The 19,668-nt window shown below is 48.9% G+C and overlaps 2 protein-coding genes across 2 annotated transcripts in view; one reads left to right on the plus strand and one right to left on the minus strand.

The window, feature by feature from the left end:
- GMDS (GDP-mannose 4,6-dehydratase) overlaps positions 1-13,125 on the plus strand; it is a 430,502-nt gene extending 417,377 nt beyond the window's left edge. The window contains exons 10-11 of the mRNA XM_076330453.1: positions 12,194-12,262; positions 12,782-13,125. Of these exons, the coding sequence (XP_076186568.1) occupies positions 12,194-12,262; positions 12,782-12,844 (132 nt within the window). The 3' untranslated portion in view covers positions 12,845-13,125. The remainder of the gene's footprint in view (positions 1-12,193; positions 12,263-12,781) is intronic.
- The window catches only part of FOXC1 (forkhead box C1), a 14,811-nt gene continuing 7,399 nt past the window's right edge, over positions 12,257-19,668 (minus strand). The window contains exon 3 of the mRNA XM_076330452.1: positions 12,257-12,309. The gene's annotated coding sequence lies outside the window, so the exon portion shown is untranslated. The remainder of the gene's footprint in view (positions 12,310-19,668) is intronic.

The raw sequence follows: 19,668 nt of genomic DNA on the forward strand, positions 1-19,668 counted from the left end.
GTGATATTTGACTCTGATAGATTTTCAGAGAAAGGGCTGCCATTTCCATGTTTGTGCAATGTATGATGGGACCCTTACCTGGCATCTCTGCCCTGCCAAAACGTGAATGAAAAATAGGATCACTTGTCTGAGGAACAGCTCTGTCTTTCATATTGAAACTTGGCAACAGACGATTCCTGCGTGAATGGTCTCAAGAGACACTTTCCTTGTAAAAGAATAAAAGTGATGGATGAAGCATCTCGCATTTTAAATGTTATACAGGTGAAAGCGTTGGAGCATTCCGAGCCCATGCCTACTGCTCTGTATGTCTGAGTAGTTTGTTGCTTTTTAATTGTGGAACTAAAGGAGGTTTGGTAAGTAGGGCAGGACCATTAGAAAATACTGGTTTACTTCTCTAATGCTCTTTCATATTTGACTGCTGCAGGGCGAAATAATGAAGAATTTTTTGGTAACAGATCAAAAATTCCTTTCTTGTTTAATTGAAAGTGTTTAAGAGAAGAAGGTCATTGAGAGGACAGGTTTCAAGAAGTGCTATTTGCATTTGATGATGCTTCAGAAAGAAACAGAGCGTATTATGCACGCTTTTAAAGTATATATGGTGAACGCACTGCCAAATCTGTGGCATTTTATAGGCAGCTACTGTGAACAGTAATAGCAGTAAATGAATCTGCTTTTTACCCCTACTGAAACTGGCACTGTAAGCTTTAGGAGATCTTTTTGCTTTTTTAAAACTTATTTCAACATAGTTTCAGCCCTGTTAGCAAACCTCTGCTGTGTTAGCGGTAATATAAATTGTCTCCCAAACCCTGATATATTCTACACAAAATTTAGAACCTGAGTGAAGAGAAAGCTGGCACTGGTATGTGATGGACTGGAAAACAAAAAGGAACAAGTCTGTGAGGATGCATAGAGAATACCTGGGGGGAAAAATGGAAAAATATTCAAGTGAGAAGATCACTATAGCAGGAATGAGGAGAAGAGAACAAAATCTCAGTGTGAGGTGACATATTTTGAGGGTGAAGGAGAGATGGGGAAGTAAGGCCAGGTTTAAGAGGATGTTTGTGAGGAACAGGAGAATGATACTTAAAAGAGAAATAGGAGGAGCTTGAGTGAAAGAGAGAGATTGGGAGAGATATCAACTTAGGAAAGAAAAATGTCTCACAATAAAAAGAGATAAATGGGACTTCACAGGAAAATAAGTTAGCCAAAACATGGGAAAGATTTAAACAACAAGGAAAGTGAGAGAAATTAAATACCAAGGAAAGGGAAGGATGGAAGAGAACAAAATACTGATCTTTAAAATAAAATGTTTGTATTAATTTTATTGATTTCTTGGAAGATTTTGTGGTGGGTTGGATGTCTGCTCTGAGAGAAAGTGAAAGATAGAATAGGAAAAACTATGATTTTTTTTTTCCCCCAGTCTTTCCTGTGCAGGAAATGTAATAGGAAGTTATTTTTATTAACCAAGATCAGACAACATGCAACAACAAACTACCAAGAATGGTGTGGAAAATCCGGTTATTTTTCCAGTCAGACCAGAAGAACCTGTGGCCATTGACCAGCAGGAGCCTAAGGGCCAGATAATTAAGCAGCAGGATCAGTGAACTGAATGGCTATTGGAATCTGTGCGTCTTTAAATACACACCAACCAACTTACATCACGGACAAAAAAAATCTTGAACGCCATGTAGCTGATATTTGTAGCCATTCATTAATTGCTTTGCGGTCTGTTTTGTCTACCTAATCAACACAAAAAGCGGACTTGTTTGATTTCATTTGCAAATGTGAAACCAATTGATTTTACGGAGGTATACTGCTTGATGAGCAGTGTTTTTCCATCAAGACAGTCAGGTTACACGGGCCACCAAAAAATGATGATGCAGTAGAGCCAGAACAGCGAGAGCCTTGGATAGACAGAGGGGAGTGTCTTTTGCAAAGTGTTTTGGAGGTTGTCAGGCGGAATGCACCCCTCGGTTCAGCATAGCCATGATGCTGAGTCTGCTGGGAGGGCTTTATCCTTTCAAAAGCTGTGAGATGCTGTGGCAATACTCAGCCCACATCCCTAACACACTTGCAAGGGACTGTGAGACAAGGGAATGGGGAGCACAATGCCTTTATTTGCAGCAATAGCATGCTTTTCATCTGTAAAGGAAATATTCAGCTGGCTACCTTGCCTGGACTTACCAGTGACCAGTGTTTTATCTTAGCAGTCTTGGTTGAACACACATGCAGAATAGAAATATGTTTGTTTATGGGCAGGAAATGCATAAGCCATTTAATGGATAAAGCGTGAGTTTGCAACATTAAATGTGACCTGCTTTGTTGTATGCCAGTACCTGCAAAGGGTTATTCTTTGTAGTGTCCTACTTGGACTCAAGCACTAAAGCTTTCATCAAAGTAAATCTGATTATTTTGCACATGGTTTTCCTGAAAGGATGTTATGATTTTCTAGATGTTTGGTGGCTGGTGATAAATTAGGCTTTTATGATGTCATGTGAAAGGCCACTGCTTGGACTTCCTTCTCTATCAAGCACGCTGGAGAATACATTTGGGACGTACTCAGAATCAGAAATTATCCTACCTTGTTTTATTTTAACCCTTTTGTGGACCATCGCTTGCTTTGTAACCAGAGGTGTTCGGGCAAGGATAGCTTCACTTTTGCAGACAGGAGCCCCATGGTATCCCGTCCTGAGACCCTTCCATATACTGTGTTTGAAATGGATTTTTTTTTTTCCTTGGGTAACAAAGCCTCAGCTCATGAGCTCCCTTTAAGCCTTTCACAGCTTAAATTCTTTCCGTATACTGTGTCTTGAAAAGGGTTTTCAAATGGGATGGGGGTTTTAGTGAGAAATTGGAATGCAGTGAGGGGGGAGGGGGAAGGTGATGCGTCCCATAAATTAGGTCAGGTTTATGGCCGCGTAGAGGGAGGCTGCTTCTAAAAAGCCAGCCAGCAGTAAAAGGCAGTACGTAGCTGCTTTGCCCGGAGAAGTGGCAGCTCCTCTCTTCATCCCCCATACTGCAGGGAGGGAGTATTTTACAACTGTTTTTCAAACAGTGAGAAATGACTAACCATCCTCCATGCTAACTCTTTTGTACTAGTTAATCCGTATCAGGGAGGAAGACAGGAAGAGAGAAGTATCCATCCCCTCACTGTCCTTTTCCCCCCGAGTCTTACCACAAGCTTCAGGGGGGCAGAGGTTTATATATCAATATAACCGGTAAGGAAGGGAGTGTCATCTCTCCTGCCCAACCCGAGTCACAGCCAAGCCTTCGGAGTAGTGAGGTGAGCACTGAACGCAGGGCAAAGACAGCAATTGCTGGTTACGGGTGAGTTAGAACTTTCCAATGACACGCTTTTTAGGTGAAAAATGATGTTCTGAGTAAATTAGGATTTTTATTAGGGCAAAAGTAACAGCACACCCTTCCAATTTTTTTTTTTAATATTATCATTTTGATGTTAACATAACAAATGCCTTGATTTTTTCAGAGATGTGAATATCCATAGGGGTAGTAAAATCGCCAAAAACAATGTATCCTGTACAAGATAAAGAATTCATCCTATGGAGTAGTAATATCCCACTAATCATAGACCTGCATTCATTAAATTTCTGCTTAATGCTCTAAAGGTGGATAGGTAAGTATCTATAGGTAGAATACAAGTTCACTGTCCTAATGTTTATTGTTTTGTTGATTATCATTTGGTATTTGACTAGCAATGATGACTAAACCTATTAACATTTCCAATGTAAGTTGTTATAACTGAAGTATTTTTTAGTGGAAGAAGAGAAGAAACTAAGTAGCCTTGCAGCATGGATTTCTGGCGTTATCAGTTTTCCTATTCATCTTGCCATGTCAGTCAGTGAAGATAGCTAACCCTAGGGGCCATATTCCATTTCCAGTAAGAAATGTAGCCATTACTGCACAATAAACCCCACTGAAATCAAGGAGCTTCAGAGAGTGATTTCCTGATGTCTGCAAAAAACATGAAGAGAAGGGAGCGATGAGAAAAATAATCAGAGTTGATTAAAAAATTTGTGAGAATTGCATTTAATAATTTTAAAACATACCATGCTCTTGCCTAAATAGGTACTGTGCGTGGCAATAAAACCACGTATGATGAAGACATGCTTATCTACTCTTCCCATAAAAACTGTTGTCAGAGTAGACAACAGGCCGCGGTGAAGCAAGAGGTAAACACGTTTAATAGTGAACAAAAGCAGGACTTGGAGGTACCAGTGAAAAGAGAAGGCTGTTCTTTTCCTATACCGCAGCTGATCTCCACTCCATATGAAAGAGGTTCATCCTTCACAGGGTCTTGGTGTTTTAGTGATGTGAAGGTGACACATGGGTGTTCTTTCTACCATCTGGCCAGGGAGCCTGAAGAAACGTGCTTGCATACAACCTCCCCAAAACCTCTGATGGGAAAAGAAAATGCACAAACGTCGTGCAAAATCCAGGTTATTCGGACACCTCTTTATGCGCAGGTTAGCCTGAAGCACACAAGGGGTGACTCACACATCATTTCCTATCAGCAGCCAGGCTACAGGGTGGTGATGGCCAACGGGAGCGGTACCGCCTTTAACCAGCATTGACGAAGAGCGATTCTATTTTGTTAGAAGAGCTGGAAAAGCTTAGTTTGGTTCATAATAACATATAGCATTTAAGTATTAGTTTGCGTTTTAGCAAACATGCTAAAGATTTTTAGCTGTGATATGTGCGTTTGGATGACTGGGTATGCCGTATCAGGAAGGAAGTGTTTATGAGTCCAGGGCTAACACCTGAACTATCATAATTATGGTCTGTACATGGCAAACGGTGTGGGATTGATCTTCCTCTCCTCCAGAAGTTCCCTGCTTTTTCAGCAGAGGCATTCCTGTAAACTAGAAACGATCTCGCCATTCTTTGGCGTTCTGCAGAGCCGTGAGCTGAGGTTACAATTACACTTGCATCCAAGCTGGGGAACTCCTTCCAGGCCTTCCCAGGGAGGCAGAGCTGGGCCTCAGGGCAAACCAGGAGGGGAGGGAAGCACCTGCCTCACCGCAGCCAGCAGCGGGGCTTTCCCTGCTGCGGGGGGAACACCCTTGAGCCTGCCTCACGTCTGGGATCCTGAAAAGCACCCATGGCCCAGTTTGCTGCGGGATGCCCTGGCGCAGAGCTACACTGATCCCTGTGCGGGATGGCTCCTGATGAGCGAGCTCAGCTCCGGATACAAAGCGACTGAAATTCAGCACTGGCTTCAGGGATATCGGGCTGTAATTCCAGAGGAATTTTATCTGGCTCGAGGGACGGCACTGGCCAAGACGTTTTCTCAGGCTTTACTTGGCAAATGGACAGATCTGAGTAATGCTCAGCCCTGCGAGGGGCTCTTGTGCCTGCAGCTCAGCTGGCGCTCGCACCACGGCTGAGGTCTGCACATGCTCTCCTCCCGGGGACGCGCGTGGGCTGCGGCCTCTCCTTGGTTAACCGGGGCACCGCCTCCCTCAAAGCGATTAGGGTCCAGCAACAAGGCTCCCGAGGCAGCCGGGGCCGGCTCCCCCTGCTTCGCCATTTTATCTGCGATGTCGGTGGGGCTGCCAAGGCCGGCGCTGAGTGAGCCCATTTCCCCGGAGCGGAGCATTGTTCCCGGCCTCCGGCCGCCGCGTGGCCCGGCTGATGGACAATACCACCCGTCCCCGACTTCCTGAGCAGACCAGACAGCTTGCTGTTTTCTTCGCGTCTCTTATCACCCCCTGTCATTGAAAGAGAGGTCTGGCTTCAGCTTCGGTTTGGGCTGATAGGCAGCAGCGAAGTGGAAACGGTGCAGGGGAGGGAGGGGGGGAGGAGGAGGAGGAGGAGGGAGAGGAGCTCCATTACTGTTATTATCACCTTAATGTTTATTGCTGCTCTGAGTTCATTTGCCTTAACCCTTTGGAAGCTGGTCAAATTAAAGATTATCAAACCGATAAGATAAAGCCGCTGTTCTACAGCCCCTGGCTCCTGGCGGAAAAGCGAAGGCTGTGCTCACGTTTTATTGACTGTGCGGCTTGTGTCGACACCTTATTGCTGGAGTACAGTGGAGTCCCAAGATAAGACCTTACCCTAAAGGTGCCCGGCACTCACAGCCTGCCGAGGTCCATCAGATGTGCAGGGGCTCAGCGCCGCGCAGAATCAGCCCTTTCCTCAAGTCGTTCTTCCCCCTCCCCTTCCCTCTCGACATGGTTTTAGTAAAAATGGAGCTTTCTGAATAGGGAGGGGATTTGCATAGGAAAACATGCTAGGGGAAAAAAACATTATGCCTCTTATTTTAAACGGCATTTAGTTATACGTGAGTTTCAGCCTATTGGTTGCTTTTGCCTTCTGCCTTTTCCTGTGGTTCTTTGCAAACAATACTGTCTTTCTGCAAAAGACTGCTGACCCAAGAGTGGAAAGCAGTCTGTTCATGCTGCATTAAAACAAATTTAGATCAGGAACCAAATTCACTGGCATTCTTCTATTCCCCTGGTACCCTAACTGCTCCACAACTTTGCTTTTCTAAGAACAGTGGAAAGAAAAAATGAAAACTGAGCGACGACACATTACGGCTCGTCTTGAATTCCTGAAGATGTTTACTGTGTTCCTCGTTAGGCTTGGCCTTTGCTCATTGATATGTTTTATCTTCAGTCTCCTCATATTTACTGTGGAGATAGGAGTCTCTTGCTTTATAATTATACTGGGTTTTTTTCCCCGTTACTATAGCTATTATAACAAACACTACCCTTTGCAAAGAAATCAAGCCAGAGCTCTCTGCCTCGTGGATCTCCAGAAGTACTTACGAAGCAGTGCACAGCAGACACAGTGCTTACTACTGTGACTCCTTCTGGGGTTTGATCCGAGCTTAGCTGAACCATGCATTGAATTTTGCACCAGCAAGGTGCGTGTTTACAGGCTCTACAGCTCCGGTTTAGTGAGATGTTACTACTTTTCTTAACAGAGTGCACAGGGAATAGCTCAGCTGAAGTCACAGAAACTGCTCTCCAACGTTGCATCTGGGTTAAGACACGACATCCCCGGGCCTGGTGGCAAGTGCAGGAGAACACTAGGGAATGGGGGATAAGGGTGATGGTAGAAGAACTGCCTAGTAGGCAATACATGCAGTCTCCTGACTATTTGCAACAAACACTTTAACAAGGCTGTTCTCTGAGCAATGAGCTGCAGCAGATACCCATATATACTGTGGGGCTGATGTTACTACTGAGATGTGCTATGTGAACCCTCATTAAAAATTGCTATGAAAAATGCTCCAAAAAGTGCACAAAAAGGGAGACTATTTCATAAGATAAACTTTGATATATACATTACTGAGATATAACTTTTTAGCAGGGCCTGTTGCGATAGGACAAGGGGTAATGGTTTTAAACTAAAAGAGGGTAGATTCAGACTAGATATAAGGAAGACATTTTTTACGCTGAGGGTGGTGAAAGATTGGAACAGGTTTCCCAGAGAGGTGGTGGATGCCCCATCCCTGGAAACGTTCAAGGTCAGGTTGGACGGGGCTCTGAGCAACCTGATCTAGTTGAAGATGTCCCTGCTCACTGCAGGGGGGTTGGACTAGATGACCTTTAGAGGTCCCTTCCAACCCAAACTATTCTATGATAATGGTGAAAACGCAAAACTGCAAGCTAATGTTGTCTTATTAAGTAGCTAATTTTCTTTTAATGGGATGAGTTAAAGCTGAAAGGCGAGGGTTTTAAGAAGGAAATACGGAAAACAAAACACAAGCAGGGTTTGCAGGAAACTTTGGCCCCTAGACTCTTGAAATCCTTCCTGACAAAACTTCTCGAGCAAAAGAGTGCAAGACTAAACATGCAAGCCAGAGCCTCCACCGAGCTGGGTCTGTGCTCTTTGCTTATGGGAGCTCTGATGTAACAAATCATCTTCCAAGCGGTCGTGCTGATTGTGAACGTAACCCTGGCCGCTTTTCAGATGCAGTAAAACTGTTGTGTGCTTAGATCAAGTCTGCTTATTTTTAGAGGTAAAGCCTTGTCTCTGCTGCAGCGAGCGAAGCTGGGCACAATTCCATCGCAGGTGTTCTACTGAGGACTTGATCTCAGTTTTATTCTGCTGTAAGAGAGAGCAAAAGCTGGCGCTCAGCGCTGGCTTCAGTGAAGGCACATTTTGAAGGGAATCAGCTGAGCTGTAGTAATAAAGGAAGCCTTGGCCTTCTTTCAGGCCACGCTATCTCCTTTTTCTCACATTGTCTTGAGGCTTTAAATTTTCAGTTAAAGTTAATTGAATGAGACAGTGATACATTGCACAGTGAAACCAGATCAATCACTGCGCGAGTCAAAATAGGAGTCGTGATGACACTCAGAACAAGAGCTTGGGAAATGTGATATTTACATTAAAATATTTTACATTTTTGTCTCATGGTTTTAAAACCAAATTTAAAAATGCCTTACTGCATTGCGTAACAAATTTCTCTCTGCTTATCTGTATGTATTTGTGTGTGTGCATTTGGACAATAAAACTGACTAATCATAAAATCACATTTAGTAATAATGGGGTATTTTCTACGCAGTTACACAGCCTCATTTACAGAAAAGGTAAAACAGAAAAACTCACATCGGATAAATGCGTTCTTTTCTCCGAGAGGCAGTCACATAACTGTGAGGTGCATATAAAGCCGTAGGAGAGTTTATTCATATTAAATGGCAACAGAGAATTTGACTGCTGTCTTTTCCATCTTCCTTCCCTTTAAATATTTACCTGGATGTTGTTTCCGACTCTTAACTTGCAGATAAAACTTGTCATTACTATTCACTTACGTTAACTGTATTTACATGGGAAATAAGGGCTTGTTCCTCCCAAAATGGATAACTAAAAGCAAAGACTTAATTTTATGTTCATGATCTGAGTACTGTAAAAACAACAGAAAGCCTTAATCAGTGTTTTCAGGTTTGCAGACTCTCAGCTCAGTATCTAAATCCTCATGGTTTTCACGGAGTCAGAGAGCTTTGTTCTCCTGTCAGTATGTAAAGCACAACGCCACAGAAAAAAGTTATCCTGCAGGAATACAAAACATGAAGTCGTGTCATTTCATCAGGTGCCTTTCCATCAGGAATACGGATGCTGGGCAGTTTAAATTCAGCAGCAGCACCTGTTTTTAGAGAACACCCCCCATCCCACCCACCCCCCAAAAAATCCGGGTTTTCTCCAGTGGAACCTCACCTCTTCTTTCTTTCCTTTCTGATCTGGTTGTACCTCCAGAAAGTGAAGCTCTGACACTGAAAAATCAATACACTTTAATGATCGGCACGCCAGAGGTTTTTTGGGGTTGTGGATTTTTTTCCTTTTGGAAGCCTGACAGATGCATCTCTGGTTTCAGTAAAAGACTTGAATAATATAAACAAGCAGTCATTCTGTTCCAAGAGAAGCTTTTTTTAATATTCTTATTTTATTGTAATTACCTTATTGTTTTCATATTATGAGCTACTTGTAGAAAAATACAGGAAACATGACTGCAATACAATCCTTTAATCAGGAGTAGCTTTGTTCCAGTCATCGTTTCCATTCAGTGTTGAAACTTTGACTAATAAGAATACAATCAAACCTTGAATTTAGATGTAATATGGTGTTAATATTATGGTTTCATTTGATCTCTGTACCTAGTAACTTCTGTAAGAGAACTTTTTAAAAAGTGCCTAGGAGACATTTTGTCCGTAACGCTATTTTCAAGTATATCTATGTACAAAGTAGTGTTTCTCAAAAGTACACAAACTTCTTCAGGAGAGCCATTTAAAATCTTTTAACCTAAGTCAGCTGAGGAATTTGTATTATCATATATATTAAATCTTTTTTTTTTCTCACAGATTATGCCATAATACCTTTACTGCATCATTGTTAAAGCATGTGAACTTTTAAAGGAAAAATACTTTTTTTTTAATATTTAAATGGTTTTATACACTAGTTGTTTGTGTTATCTCTATGTATAATCCAGCACTGCAAATAACTTCACTTTTACTGATTTGCAACTTCCCTCCAACCTTATTTTGTCCTATTCAGCAGCTGAGTGTTTATGTTTTTGAATGAAGGACTGGAATTAGGTAAAGTATTTTTTTAGATAAACTGTTTTAACAAAAAGCATTTGTCCAAGAAAGTTAAAAGACTGCTCCCAAGCTGTTCAAAAGCAGAATGCAGCTACATACAGCAGGCGATGGCAATTTGTTGTGTTCTTCCTGGTCCATTTTTTTTTCAAATGGGAAGCCAGTATCCTAGATAAGGCTCGGTTTCAAAGGATGTTTTTGATATAAAGATTGTGGATGTAAAATTATTGCTTACACAGCATTTATAAAAATGAAACTCTAAGTTTTATGATACGGCTTTTATGACTTAAAACTAGGTGGTATTAAAACCCTTCACTTCTAGCTAATGGCTTGAATTAGGACTGAATAAAAAGCAATTGTTTATATACTGAAATTATTATTTTAAGAAGGATTTCCTTGTTTCCAGGCACATATATACACACGTATATAATGTAAATTAAACCAAACTCCAGATAAAAGGCATACCTTCACGAGCACGTTAGAGTCTGATCCAAATTTTATCAAAGTTAGTGGGCGTCTTTCCCATTTCAAACCAGATTTTGCAATCCATATTCACATGACCCTCCAGGGGATCCCTCAAGTTGATGTGGTTTTGCATGACTTGGCCTCAAATGTCTGCTGCAGTTTCTAAAAACCCATTATAGGGCTGCAGTAGGAAATCATTTAGTCTAATTTAAGGAAATCACGGCATTTTTTATTTTCGTATCATTTTGTTCTGATCCGTCTGTTTACTCTTTTCTGAAGGCAGGCTGAAATGGTTTTAGCCTAAAGATTGAACTAGTAAAAATGCTGCCTGGAATAGTCTCTGCAGACGTGTTTGTTCCACATCCCCTTCTTCGGTGCAATATTTCCTTTGGTGGATTTCCTCTGCTCCTGGAAGCAAGCTGTCTAGCTTGCTGGAGCACAATTATGAAGAAGAATTTCCTACATTTTACTGCACAGGATGAGGTGATTTTGGAAGTTAACATGACCTGAACCACACAGGCACAAAAGATAGCATCTGAAAAATGTAGTGTGCGGGCAGCACAGTTAAAAAAAACTACAGCCAGAAAATGCTCGTTGGCTCCACCGCTGGTCAGAGAGTGGAAGAGGGAGAAGAAAGGCAGTCCATGCATTTTTCTGGAAAGCCTGCTGTGTTACCACCATAAAGTCAAATGCAAGAGCAGAATTCAGCCTTAGCCTTGGTGTTCTCTAACAAAGTTGGTTTTGTTTGGTTTTCTTTAAACCTAGACAGATATAATTTTAGTATTTACTGCTACAGAGAAATGAAGCTTGTGAGGAGAGATTATGTATTTTATTAAATCAACACATACAGTTGGAAAAATCTAACTATTTAAACAGTATTCGAATTTTAAAGGAAGATGCAGTCAGTTTTTTCATTCAAATAGAAATGCAGTCAAAGGAGCTGTTTTCTTTGTTTAATTTTGTTATGTTATTTTTGATGACTGGTTGAGGGATTGTTTTGGCGTGGTAGCACTTTTAAGAATACTTGAACGGTAAGGTGAATATGACCGACGTCTTGGTTTCTGTCATGGTTTCAAGGTAATTTCATTTATGAGATTATTAAGACTTTTCTTTCCATGTGGATGCTCAAAATACTTTAGAAAAAAAGATCTAAGCGTTCAAAAGCTGGGTGTTTACTACTGCTGCATGTGGTTACCCATATTCGTAACAGTCTTTCAGCATCATCTGTCTGTGATCACGTTTTTATTTGAAAGAGAATAGTTGTCATGTTTGCTTTGTGATTTACATTATTTAAACAAATGGGGGAAAAAAGAATTTCAAATGGCTCATTCAATAGCATGACTAAGACGTATGACAACTTCTTATAAAATGTTCACCATTATACAGCCGTTAAGACTAGAGTTCAAACCCTGCGCACACAGGAAAACAAAGAATAACTCTTTTCGTCTGAAATAGCCTGGTGAAAGGATGCTGCCTCCTGGTGATTTATAGGCATATGAGCTTCCACTGAAATTGCATCTTAAAGAGAAAAATTTTGTCCTCGGAAGAGTCCGACGGGGGCTCCGGCCGCGCTCGGCTCACGGGGAAGCGCGAGCAACAGGGAGGCCACCGAGGTGGGGAAGGTGGATGCTGTATTTTAAGCAGCGCCTCTCTCTTCTTTTCCGCAGGATTTTCTGCAAGGGGACTGTACCAAAGCCAGACAAAAGCTGAACTGGAAGCCGAGAGTCACGTTTGATGTGAGTGGCCTTTCTGGCATGCTTTGTACCTGCCGGGTGTTCATGTCCTGTAAAAGCAATCCACGGGGAGGGGAAGGGAGGGTGGGACCTTTCTGTAGAGTGACTCGGGCACACTGAGAAATCCCATTTTCGGTGACCCCCCCCCGGGCTGCTGCTCGTGCTCTGAAGACAGCAGGCACCATGGCAGCACGCGGCATCCCCGGTGACTCTGCCAACCCGCCCTGGAAAGGGCCCGGCAGATACCAACATTTTGGAAAAGAGCGGGTGCTTGCACAGGGGTGCCAGCAGGGAGACGCAGGCCATGACTTGAACAAGCCCGTTTCCAGGGAGCCCCGGTGCCCCTATGACAGAGCCAGGTCCAGGGCCACTGTGGGAAGAGCCCAGCAAAAGCCCCATCCCCTCCTTGTCCTGCTGCGGGGGGCCGGGGGGCTCATCGTGCTCCGGGGCGCTCCCGACATGCTGCCTTGCCTGTTCATCCCCCGTGCTGGGGCCCTCACCTGTCTCTCTCCCTCCTCGCAGGAGCTGGTGAGGGAGATGGTGGACGCCGACGTGGAGCTCATGAAGAACAACCCCAATGCCTGAGCCCTGGCTGGGCCCGGCGGGCACCGCGGGACCCATGCCGGGGGCGCACCCTATGGCCAGCACCGCCATGAGTTGCCGCGGCAAGGGTGGATGGCCGCCCCTCCCCGTGATGGTTTTATTGCTGGCCTGCCTGTGCGTGAAAGCCCGGTTTTATCCCCCCCCTCCACCCTCCACACCCTCCTGGTGCCTCTCGCCCCACGCATCATGCCAGGGTCAGCCCTGCCTGGGCTAGCTCTGGCTCCTGCCATTAACTGGGGAGGGGTCTCACATCTCCCCCCCCCCCCCCCCCCCCGTTACTGTACCTGAAGTACTGATCGGCCAGCAAGCCCACCGATTTCCTTTTTGTAATTAACACTCATCTTTCTATTACCTAGGACCTCCAGCACATTTTTAGTACTTTCTCCCATTTGAAAAACAAAAGCAGCCCCTGTCCCCTGCCTCCCCTCTCCTCCAGCAACAACAGCAGCAAACCTCTGGCGCTAACGTGGGCTCGCCATCCCTCCAGCCCTTGCTCCACGGCTTCCCCTCTTCTGCCTTTCCTGAACACTCCTTGTTTTTCTTTCCTGCAGCCTTACCTCCACCCCAGCGGCCCATTTCCACCACTTGAACTCTGTAAAAGTTTGGATAACTTGATATAACTTGCAGTGAAATCGCCTTTTGACCATGCCGAATTAATTCCTAATTGCTGGAATCGCTTTCAAACCAGTCAGAGGGGGCTTGTAAGCGTTTTTCAGATCTTCATTTCAGAGCGTGCGTGAGTCACAGAAAGCCTTTCTGTCCGGCACCTTCCCGATCTGGGGGTTTAGGGTGTTTTGGTTTTTGTCATCCCCCCCCCCCCCGGGAATCAACCCATTCCCCTTCCATCCTCTTCCTGCTTACTATAATTAGACCTCAGACGGGAGCTTGAACCGTCTCAAAAGATGACTTAAGAAATAAAAACAAAATAAATAAAAAAGCTTTTAAAAAAAATAGAAACTTCAAGGTGAGTAAATATTTTTGCACTTTCCATGCCAAGGTACCCGGGTTATCCAGAGGTCGTCGAGCCCATACATTTCCCGTCGGTTTAGGATCTTCCACCCACCAATTACTCCCATCATTTTAGCTTTATGCGTCGAAATGAGCAAAGGGCGAGATACACAGGGGGGAGGTACACAGGAGATACACCTCCTCCGAGTGCCCCTCTTGCTTTTTTTACTTTGTATTGGGGGGGACACCCCTGTTAAAAGGGGGGCGGTGGGGTGAGGGGGCTGAGCGCGGAGCTGGGGGCAGCGGCTCCGGCTTCGTGATGGAAGGGGTTGCGGGGGGGACGGGACGGGGCTCAGGAGCAGCCCGCGAGGAGCCGGGCTGCCGGCGAGAGGGGGGCTCTTTGTGCGCCTGGCGCGGAAGGGCAGGCGGTTGCCAGAGGTGCAGAGGCAAATGTGCGAGCTGGCGGTGGCCGCAGCCCCGGGCGCGGAGGGGCGCGGAGCGGTGCGCGCCCGGGCAAGCCGGAGCAGCCGGTTCCTTCGGGGCTGTCCCCACGGGAGCGAAGAGGAGCGCGGCCGCTCCAGCACACGGGGAAAGGGAATCGTGGGAGACCGGCCCCTGCTTGGGATCCCTCGCTACAGGTGCACGGAGTACGCGCCCTCGCAGGGTGGAGGGGAGGGGGAGCAGCGGGGCCTGCCGGGTGAGGGAGAGATGTCCCCGTTGCACTCGCTACGAGCAGCGCCCCACGCGTGTGAGGCTCTCCAGCCCACCGCGTGGGCTCCCCCGGAACAAACCAAAGCCAAGCGGAGCGCGGACGCCCCGTCCGTGGGGAGGCCTGGAAGCGCGCGGCACCCATTGCCACTCACCACCCCCCGGCGTGTACAGCCCCACGCGTGGGTAGATACAAAGTCTCCTGAGGTGTTTTCCCTCCGAACGGGTGCGACTCCGCGGCTGCGCGTTTTTTTAGAGTAAAATAACAATAAACACCCTCCCCGTGGGTGCGTGTCCTTTGCATTAGCTATCCTTCCCCCCCCCCCACTAGTGTTCACACCGCGTGGGTCCGCTGCACAGCCCCGGCGGCAGGCGCTCACCCCCCGTGCGCCCACCCGCGCGTGGCCGCACGGCCGCGGCTGTGCTCTGCGGGCCGCCGCCGCACACCCCCAGGGCCGAAAGGCTCCCCCCGTGCCCAGCGGTGCCCCCCCGCCCCCCCGCCCCGGGGCAGCCCCGCGTGAGGCCGGGTGCCTCTCGGGGGGCCGCGGCGAGTGGCGGAGGGAAGGGGGCGAGCTCCGCCTGCCCAGCCGCACCGCGGGCTGCCCCCTCTGCAGCGCCTCGGACAAGCGGTCACAGGCTGCTGGTGGCGGATCTTCGGTGGCGCACGTAGTAAAAAAAAAAAAAAAAGTATTAAAGCGCTTTTACGACAAGGTATTTTTGTATTGCTGGGAACTCTTTTTTGCTTACAGTGATTCACAGGGAGGGTTGCTGGTACATCTGAATACTAGTTCACACATCTCTGCAGAGTGCTGGGAACCTTTACATAAGCTGCCAGTTTTCCTTCGACCTCAGGGTTATTTTTTTTTTCTTTGGCGCATTCAAGAGAAGCGTTTTTATTCTCCGTTTTCGGTCTCTATATGTGGGGGCGAGCGGGGAAGGGGTAGGAAGACAAAAATTGGTTCTAGAGCAAGCGGTCCCTCCGCGGTGATCTTGTGCTGGATGTCTTTTTGCTGCTTTTGTAAAAAAATAAAAATTGCTCCTGGTCGTGACAGGACAAAACGTGCGTGCCAGCACTGCCCCGCTGCTTTTTACAATTTGGCAAAGGTCCGAACTGCTTTTCGGTTTCACCACCATCACCACCACCCTGCCCGATTTTGAATTCCTCCTAAAGTACCGCTCTTTGCAATGACCACGGAATCACTTCTTGAAAACGAAGTAAATAAATAATAAAAAAAAACCCCGCGCGGCGATTTAGGGAGATGCTATCTATATATGTAGCTAATACACCAGTTAGAGACTAATGTTCTGTGCATTGGTTTAATGTGTATGTCAAGCCTTTTGTGCCTGCAGGTACGGAAAGATACGTGTGCCCCCCGCCCGTCTCATGTCTCATCTGGGGTCATTATAGCTTCGTTACTGTGAAAGGGCAGCTCCAGTAGTAAATAACCGAGCGTGCCCCCAGTCTCCCCTGCCTTTCACAAGCGTCCCACCGGCTGCAGCGAACAAAACGAACGGCAAGGTGGGTTTTGTTTTTGCTCCCCGGCACGCCCAAGAAACGCTGAGCCGGGCTCTGCCGGCTGCGGAGCGGCAGCACTGGCAGGGGAAGGCCGGTTGCTCGCCGGGGCCGGCGTCCGGCCGCCCTGCCTGCCAGGGGCCGGGGAGGGGAGCGCGGACCCGGGAGCCTGACGGGGGGCCCCCGCCGCCTGCTCCGGGCCGGCGCCCGCCCGGGCAGCCTGTCCCACCGCGTCGTGGGAAGTGGAAAGGGTTACCCTGCGCCGCTACTACGGGGAGAAGCGGGATAGCAATGGCAGCGCTGGGTGGTGGGGGCTGCCCGGGCGTGCGCCCCGTCGGGAGGAGAGGGTGCCGGCGGGCAGGAAGAGGAGAGCGGGCCCAGCTCCTGCCCAGCGGGTTGCGGAGGGCTGGGGCCCGCTCGGGAGAGCCGGCCTGGCCCTGCCTGCGGCTCCCTGCTCCGCAGCGCCGGGAGTTACGAGCAGCTAAGGCAGGGCGCGCTCCCCTGCGCCCGCCGCCTGTCAGCGCCGCCGCCCCACATCTCGCAGCCGTAACTCGGCCCCTCGCCTCTGCCGTGCGGGCCGCTGCCTTTCCCCCGGAGCCTGTCTTGCCAAAGGTAAAATTGCCACGAAAGCCTTTTTTTTTTTTTTTTTTTTTTTTAATTATTTTTCCCTCTCTTGAGGCCTTTCAGCGGCGCTCGGGACCACCGGCCACTCGTGGGCTGCAAAATCCCCGCAGGGAGCAAGCAGCGTGGCGGACGCCTGCGGTGGGGTTGCCCCACAGGAGCACAAGCCCCTGCCACCTCTGCAAGAGGGCCGGGGCGGGGGTCTGCCCTGCCCCAGGGCCCGCCGGCGGCACAGCCGGCCCGCCCGCCGCCCTCCTCCCCGGCCGCGGCGCGGAAGGCCGGCGAGACAAAGCGACAGGGGTTTCCTCGGGGTCGCGGAGCAAAACCGCCAGCGCCAGCTAAAAACACACCTCCTGCTCGCAGCGTCAGCCTGAAGGGTAAAAGCGAAGGGGGGCTGGGGGGGGAACAGACCCGCTACTCCGGCCCGCACAGGCCGGGGTAGGTCGCTGGCGGGAAATGGCTCCGCGGCCAGCTCTGGTCGCGCACGGAGACGGATCGATTGCTGTGTGCGTCTTTAGAAACCCAGAGTTCAGGCGTAAGTTGGGGGAACGGAGAAGTCCCCCGCCTCCCCTCCCCGGCCCCTTGCCCATAAAGCAGCCGCCTCCCCCCGGGCGGACACGAGGGTCACATCCTCTTCCCTCTCCTCGCCCGGCCGGGAAGGCAGGCACGGGGAGAGGGGGACCGGCCTCGCCGCCCGGGGGTCGCCGCGCCCCCCCCCCCCCCCCCCGCCTCTGGGCGACAGGGTTGCAGGGGTGGGAGGCGAGGGGAGGCACCCAGCCAGCTCGCAGGGCCGCGCTCCCTGCCTCCCCTTGTGACCCCCCTTCACCTCGGATAGTTCGCTGGCGGAGCATTGTCTCCAGACACAACAAACCCAGAAAGGAGCGCTGGAGCAGGCAGAGCTCCAACGTTTTGACGGGTGGAAGAAAAACATCAACAGATACTTCGCAATTATTTGGTGATGGGGGCTAGGGGAGGCGGGCGGGGGAGAGGTCGGTTCGCAGCAGCAGACGCTAATTGCAACCTTTGCTTTGCTAATGAGCTCGCACCGGTTCGTTCCGCGCCCCGTCTCCCGTCCCCCCCCCCCGGCGGAGCGCTTGGGGGGCGGGGAGCGGCGTCGGGAGAAAGCCGTAATTTTTCTGCAATTCGTTATTCGGTTTTAAATCCATCCCATCCTGGAGAGGCGAGGTTAGGAGCGCTGGCCGCGAGCGCTTTCATAAATCCTCGCTACGGGAAAACGGCGAGCAGCTTCTCGCTGGCAGAGGCGAGGTGTGCGAGCGCCCGGCTCCTGCCCGCCGCCCCGCAGCCTGCGCCCCGTCCTGCAGTGCGGACAGCCGGGCACCCCCGTCCCAGGGCGACGGGGCTTGGCGGGGCGACATGCCCCTCCGCTAGCTTGCAGCTGCAGACCTATTTCACGCAATCGGAGCGGGGCAATGCGTATCTATACACGCACATAGACAGAAAAAAGAGCTGCAGCAGAAACTCGCATCAAAAAGGCAGCGCGAATGTATTTATACTGGGCAATCTTGCAAGCACGGACATTGTTTAAACAATTCTCTTCTGCTTTGGACGATATTATCAGTACTTTTACATTATCGTTCATTGGAAAACATTCTTATTTTTCCTTATTTCAAATATTTATTTTAAAAAAAATTAAACTCGGCCGCTTAAATGTTCTGGCAAGTAAATAAATTCCTGGAACGGTGGGGGGGAAAATGGCTATGGCGTTTCTTCTAAATCGAGCGCTTGCCTTCCGAGGGACGACGGCTGTAGTGATACGACCTGTTTGTTCATCGATTCATATAATATATAAATATGCTGAACTCGTGAGTGTAATAATTTGCGTTTTTTCTACCGGAGGAAATTCAGCTATTTTAAGAGTTAATGGTTCTAAATGTGTTGGTTTTCCTGCATTCTCCCCAGAGGTGATAGGGGCTGGAAAGGAGGGGGGATTCCAGTTTGGGGGTTTCATTGTTGTTGTTTTAATTCTGCTGAACGCAGCCTAAAGCAGCTGACCTGAATGGGGGGTAATACACTGCACAACCAAGCCCCCTGACACCTAAAGGTCAGGTGAAAGTCTCCAGCAGGTAAGTCGCGGGCCGCCTGCCTGCCCAGCTCACTTGCTCTCTGGCTCACAAATTGTTCCCTTCTGCCCACCCAAGTCGTTTCAAGCTGTGTTTATTTAGGGGGCAAAAAAATTGCCGACCACCCAATTCCCATTCAGCCGGAGAGCTTGTGAGTTCTCACCGGTAGCCAGGGCCGCCTTCCCCCCATCCCAGTGCTTTTTAGTATCTATTATTTTGCGGCACACGCATACGAAGCAAGGCACAAGTTACAGGCCTAGAAGGTCGCGGAGGTGCACGCAACAGACGCGTTTGCTTGGGGGGCGAGGGAGAAATCCCCCCCAAAAACACCCTGTCGGCTCAAAGGAGGGAGGGAGGGAGGGTTTGCCGGCTGCCTCCTCGGCCGGCGCAGCACAAAACGCCGGCGGGCTGGCGAAGCAGACGAGGCCGGCTCAGGACGAAAACGAGCCCCTCGGATCGCAGGGGCTTCCCTGCGGGGCTGTGCCGTCGCGTCCTCCCTGCACGCAGCGGCCCCCCGACGGCCCTGTTCCACCGCGCCCGGCCAGCCTCCGACAGGGCTGGGTGTCCGGCAAAGAGCACCTCCGCAGCCGCTCCCCAAATCTCTGGACGCCAGCAGCGTTCCCACCAAACTAAACCCAAGGGGAGAGGGGTTAGTTGCAAGTGACACCGAGGGCCCCTGCTCCTGCCGGACCAGCCGGGGTGACCCTTGGGAGAGCTGGGGCTTACTTCTCCGGCCCTCCACGCAGGCCTTTTAGGACGCCTTCTTGCGAAAATGAGGGGGTCCTGCTCTCCTCCCCTAAGCGCCCGGCCGTCTGCTACAGCTATCTGCACTGCCAGCCCCCGGGCTAGGACCAGGGGACCTGCCCGTTGCTCCAGGTGCGTGTGTAAAGTTTTAAGGGGGGGGGGGGGGGGCGCAGCATTCCTTGCGAGGGGTC

The sequence above is a fragment of the Aptenodytes patagonicus genome, chromosome 2 (assembly GCF_965638725.1).
Source record: "Aptenodytes patagonicus chromosome 2, bAptPat1.pri.cur, whole genome shotgun sequence".
Lineage (NCBI taxonomy): Eukaryota > Metazoa > Chordata > Aves > Sphenisciformes > Spheniscidae > Aptenodytes > Aptenodytes patagonicus.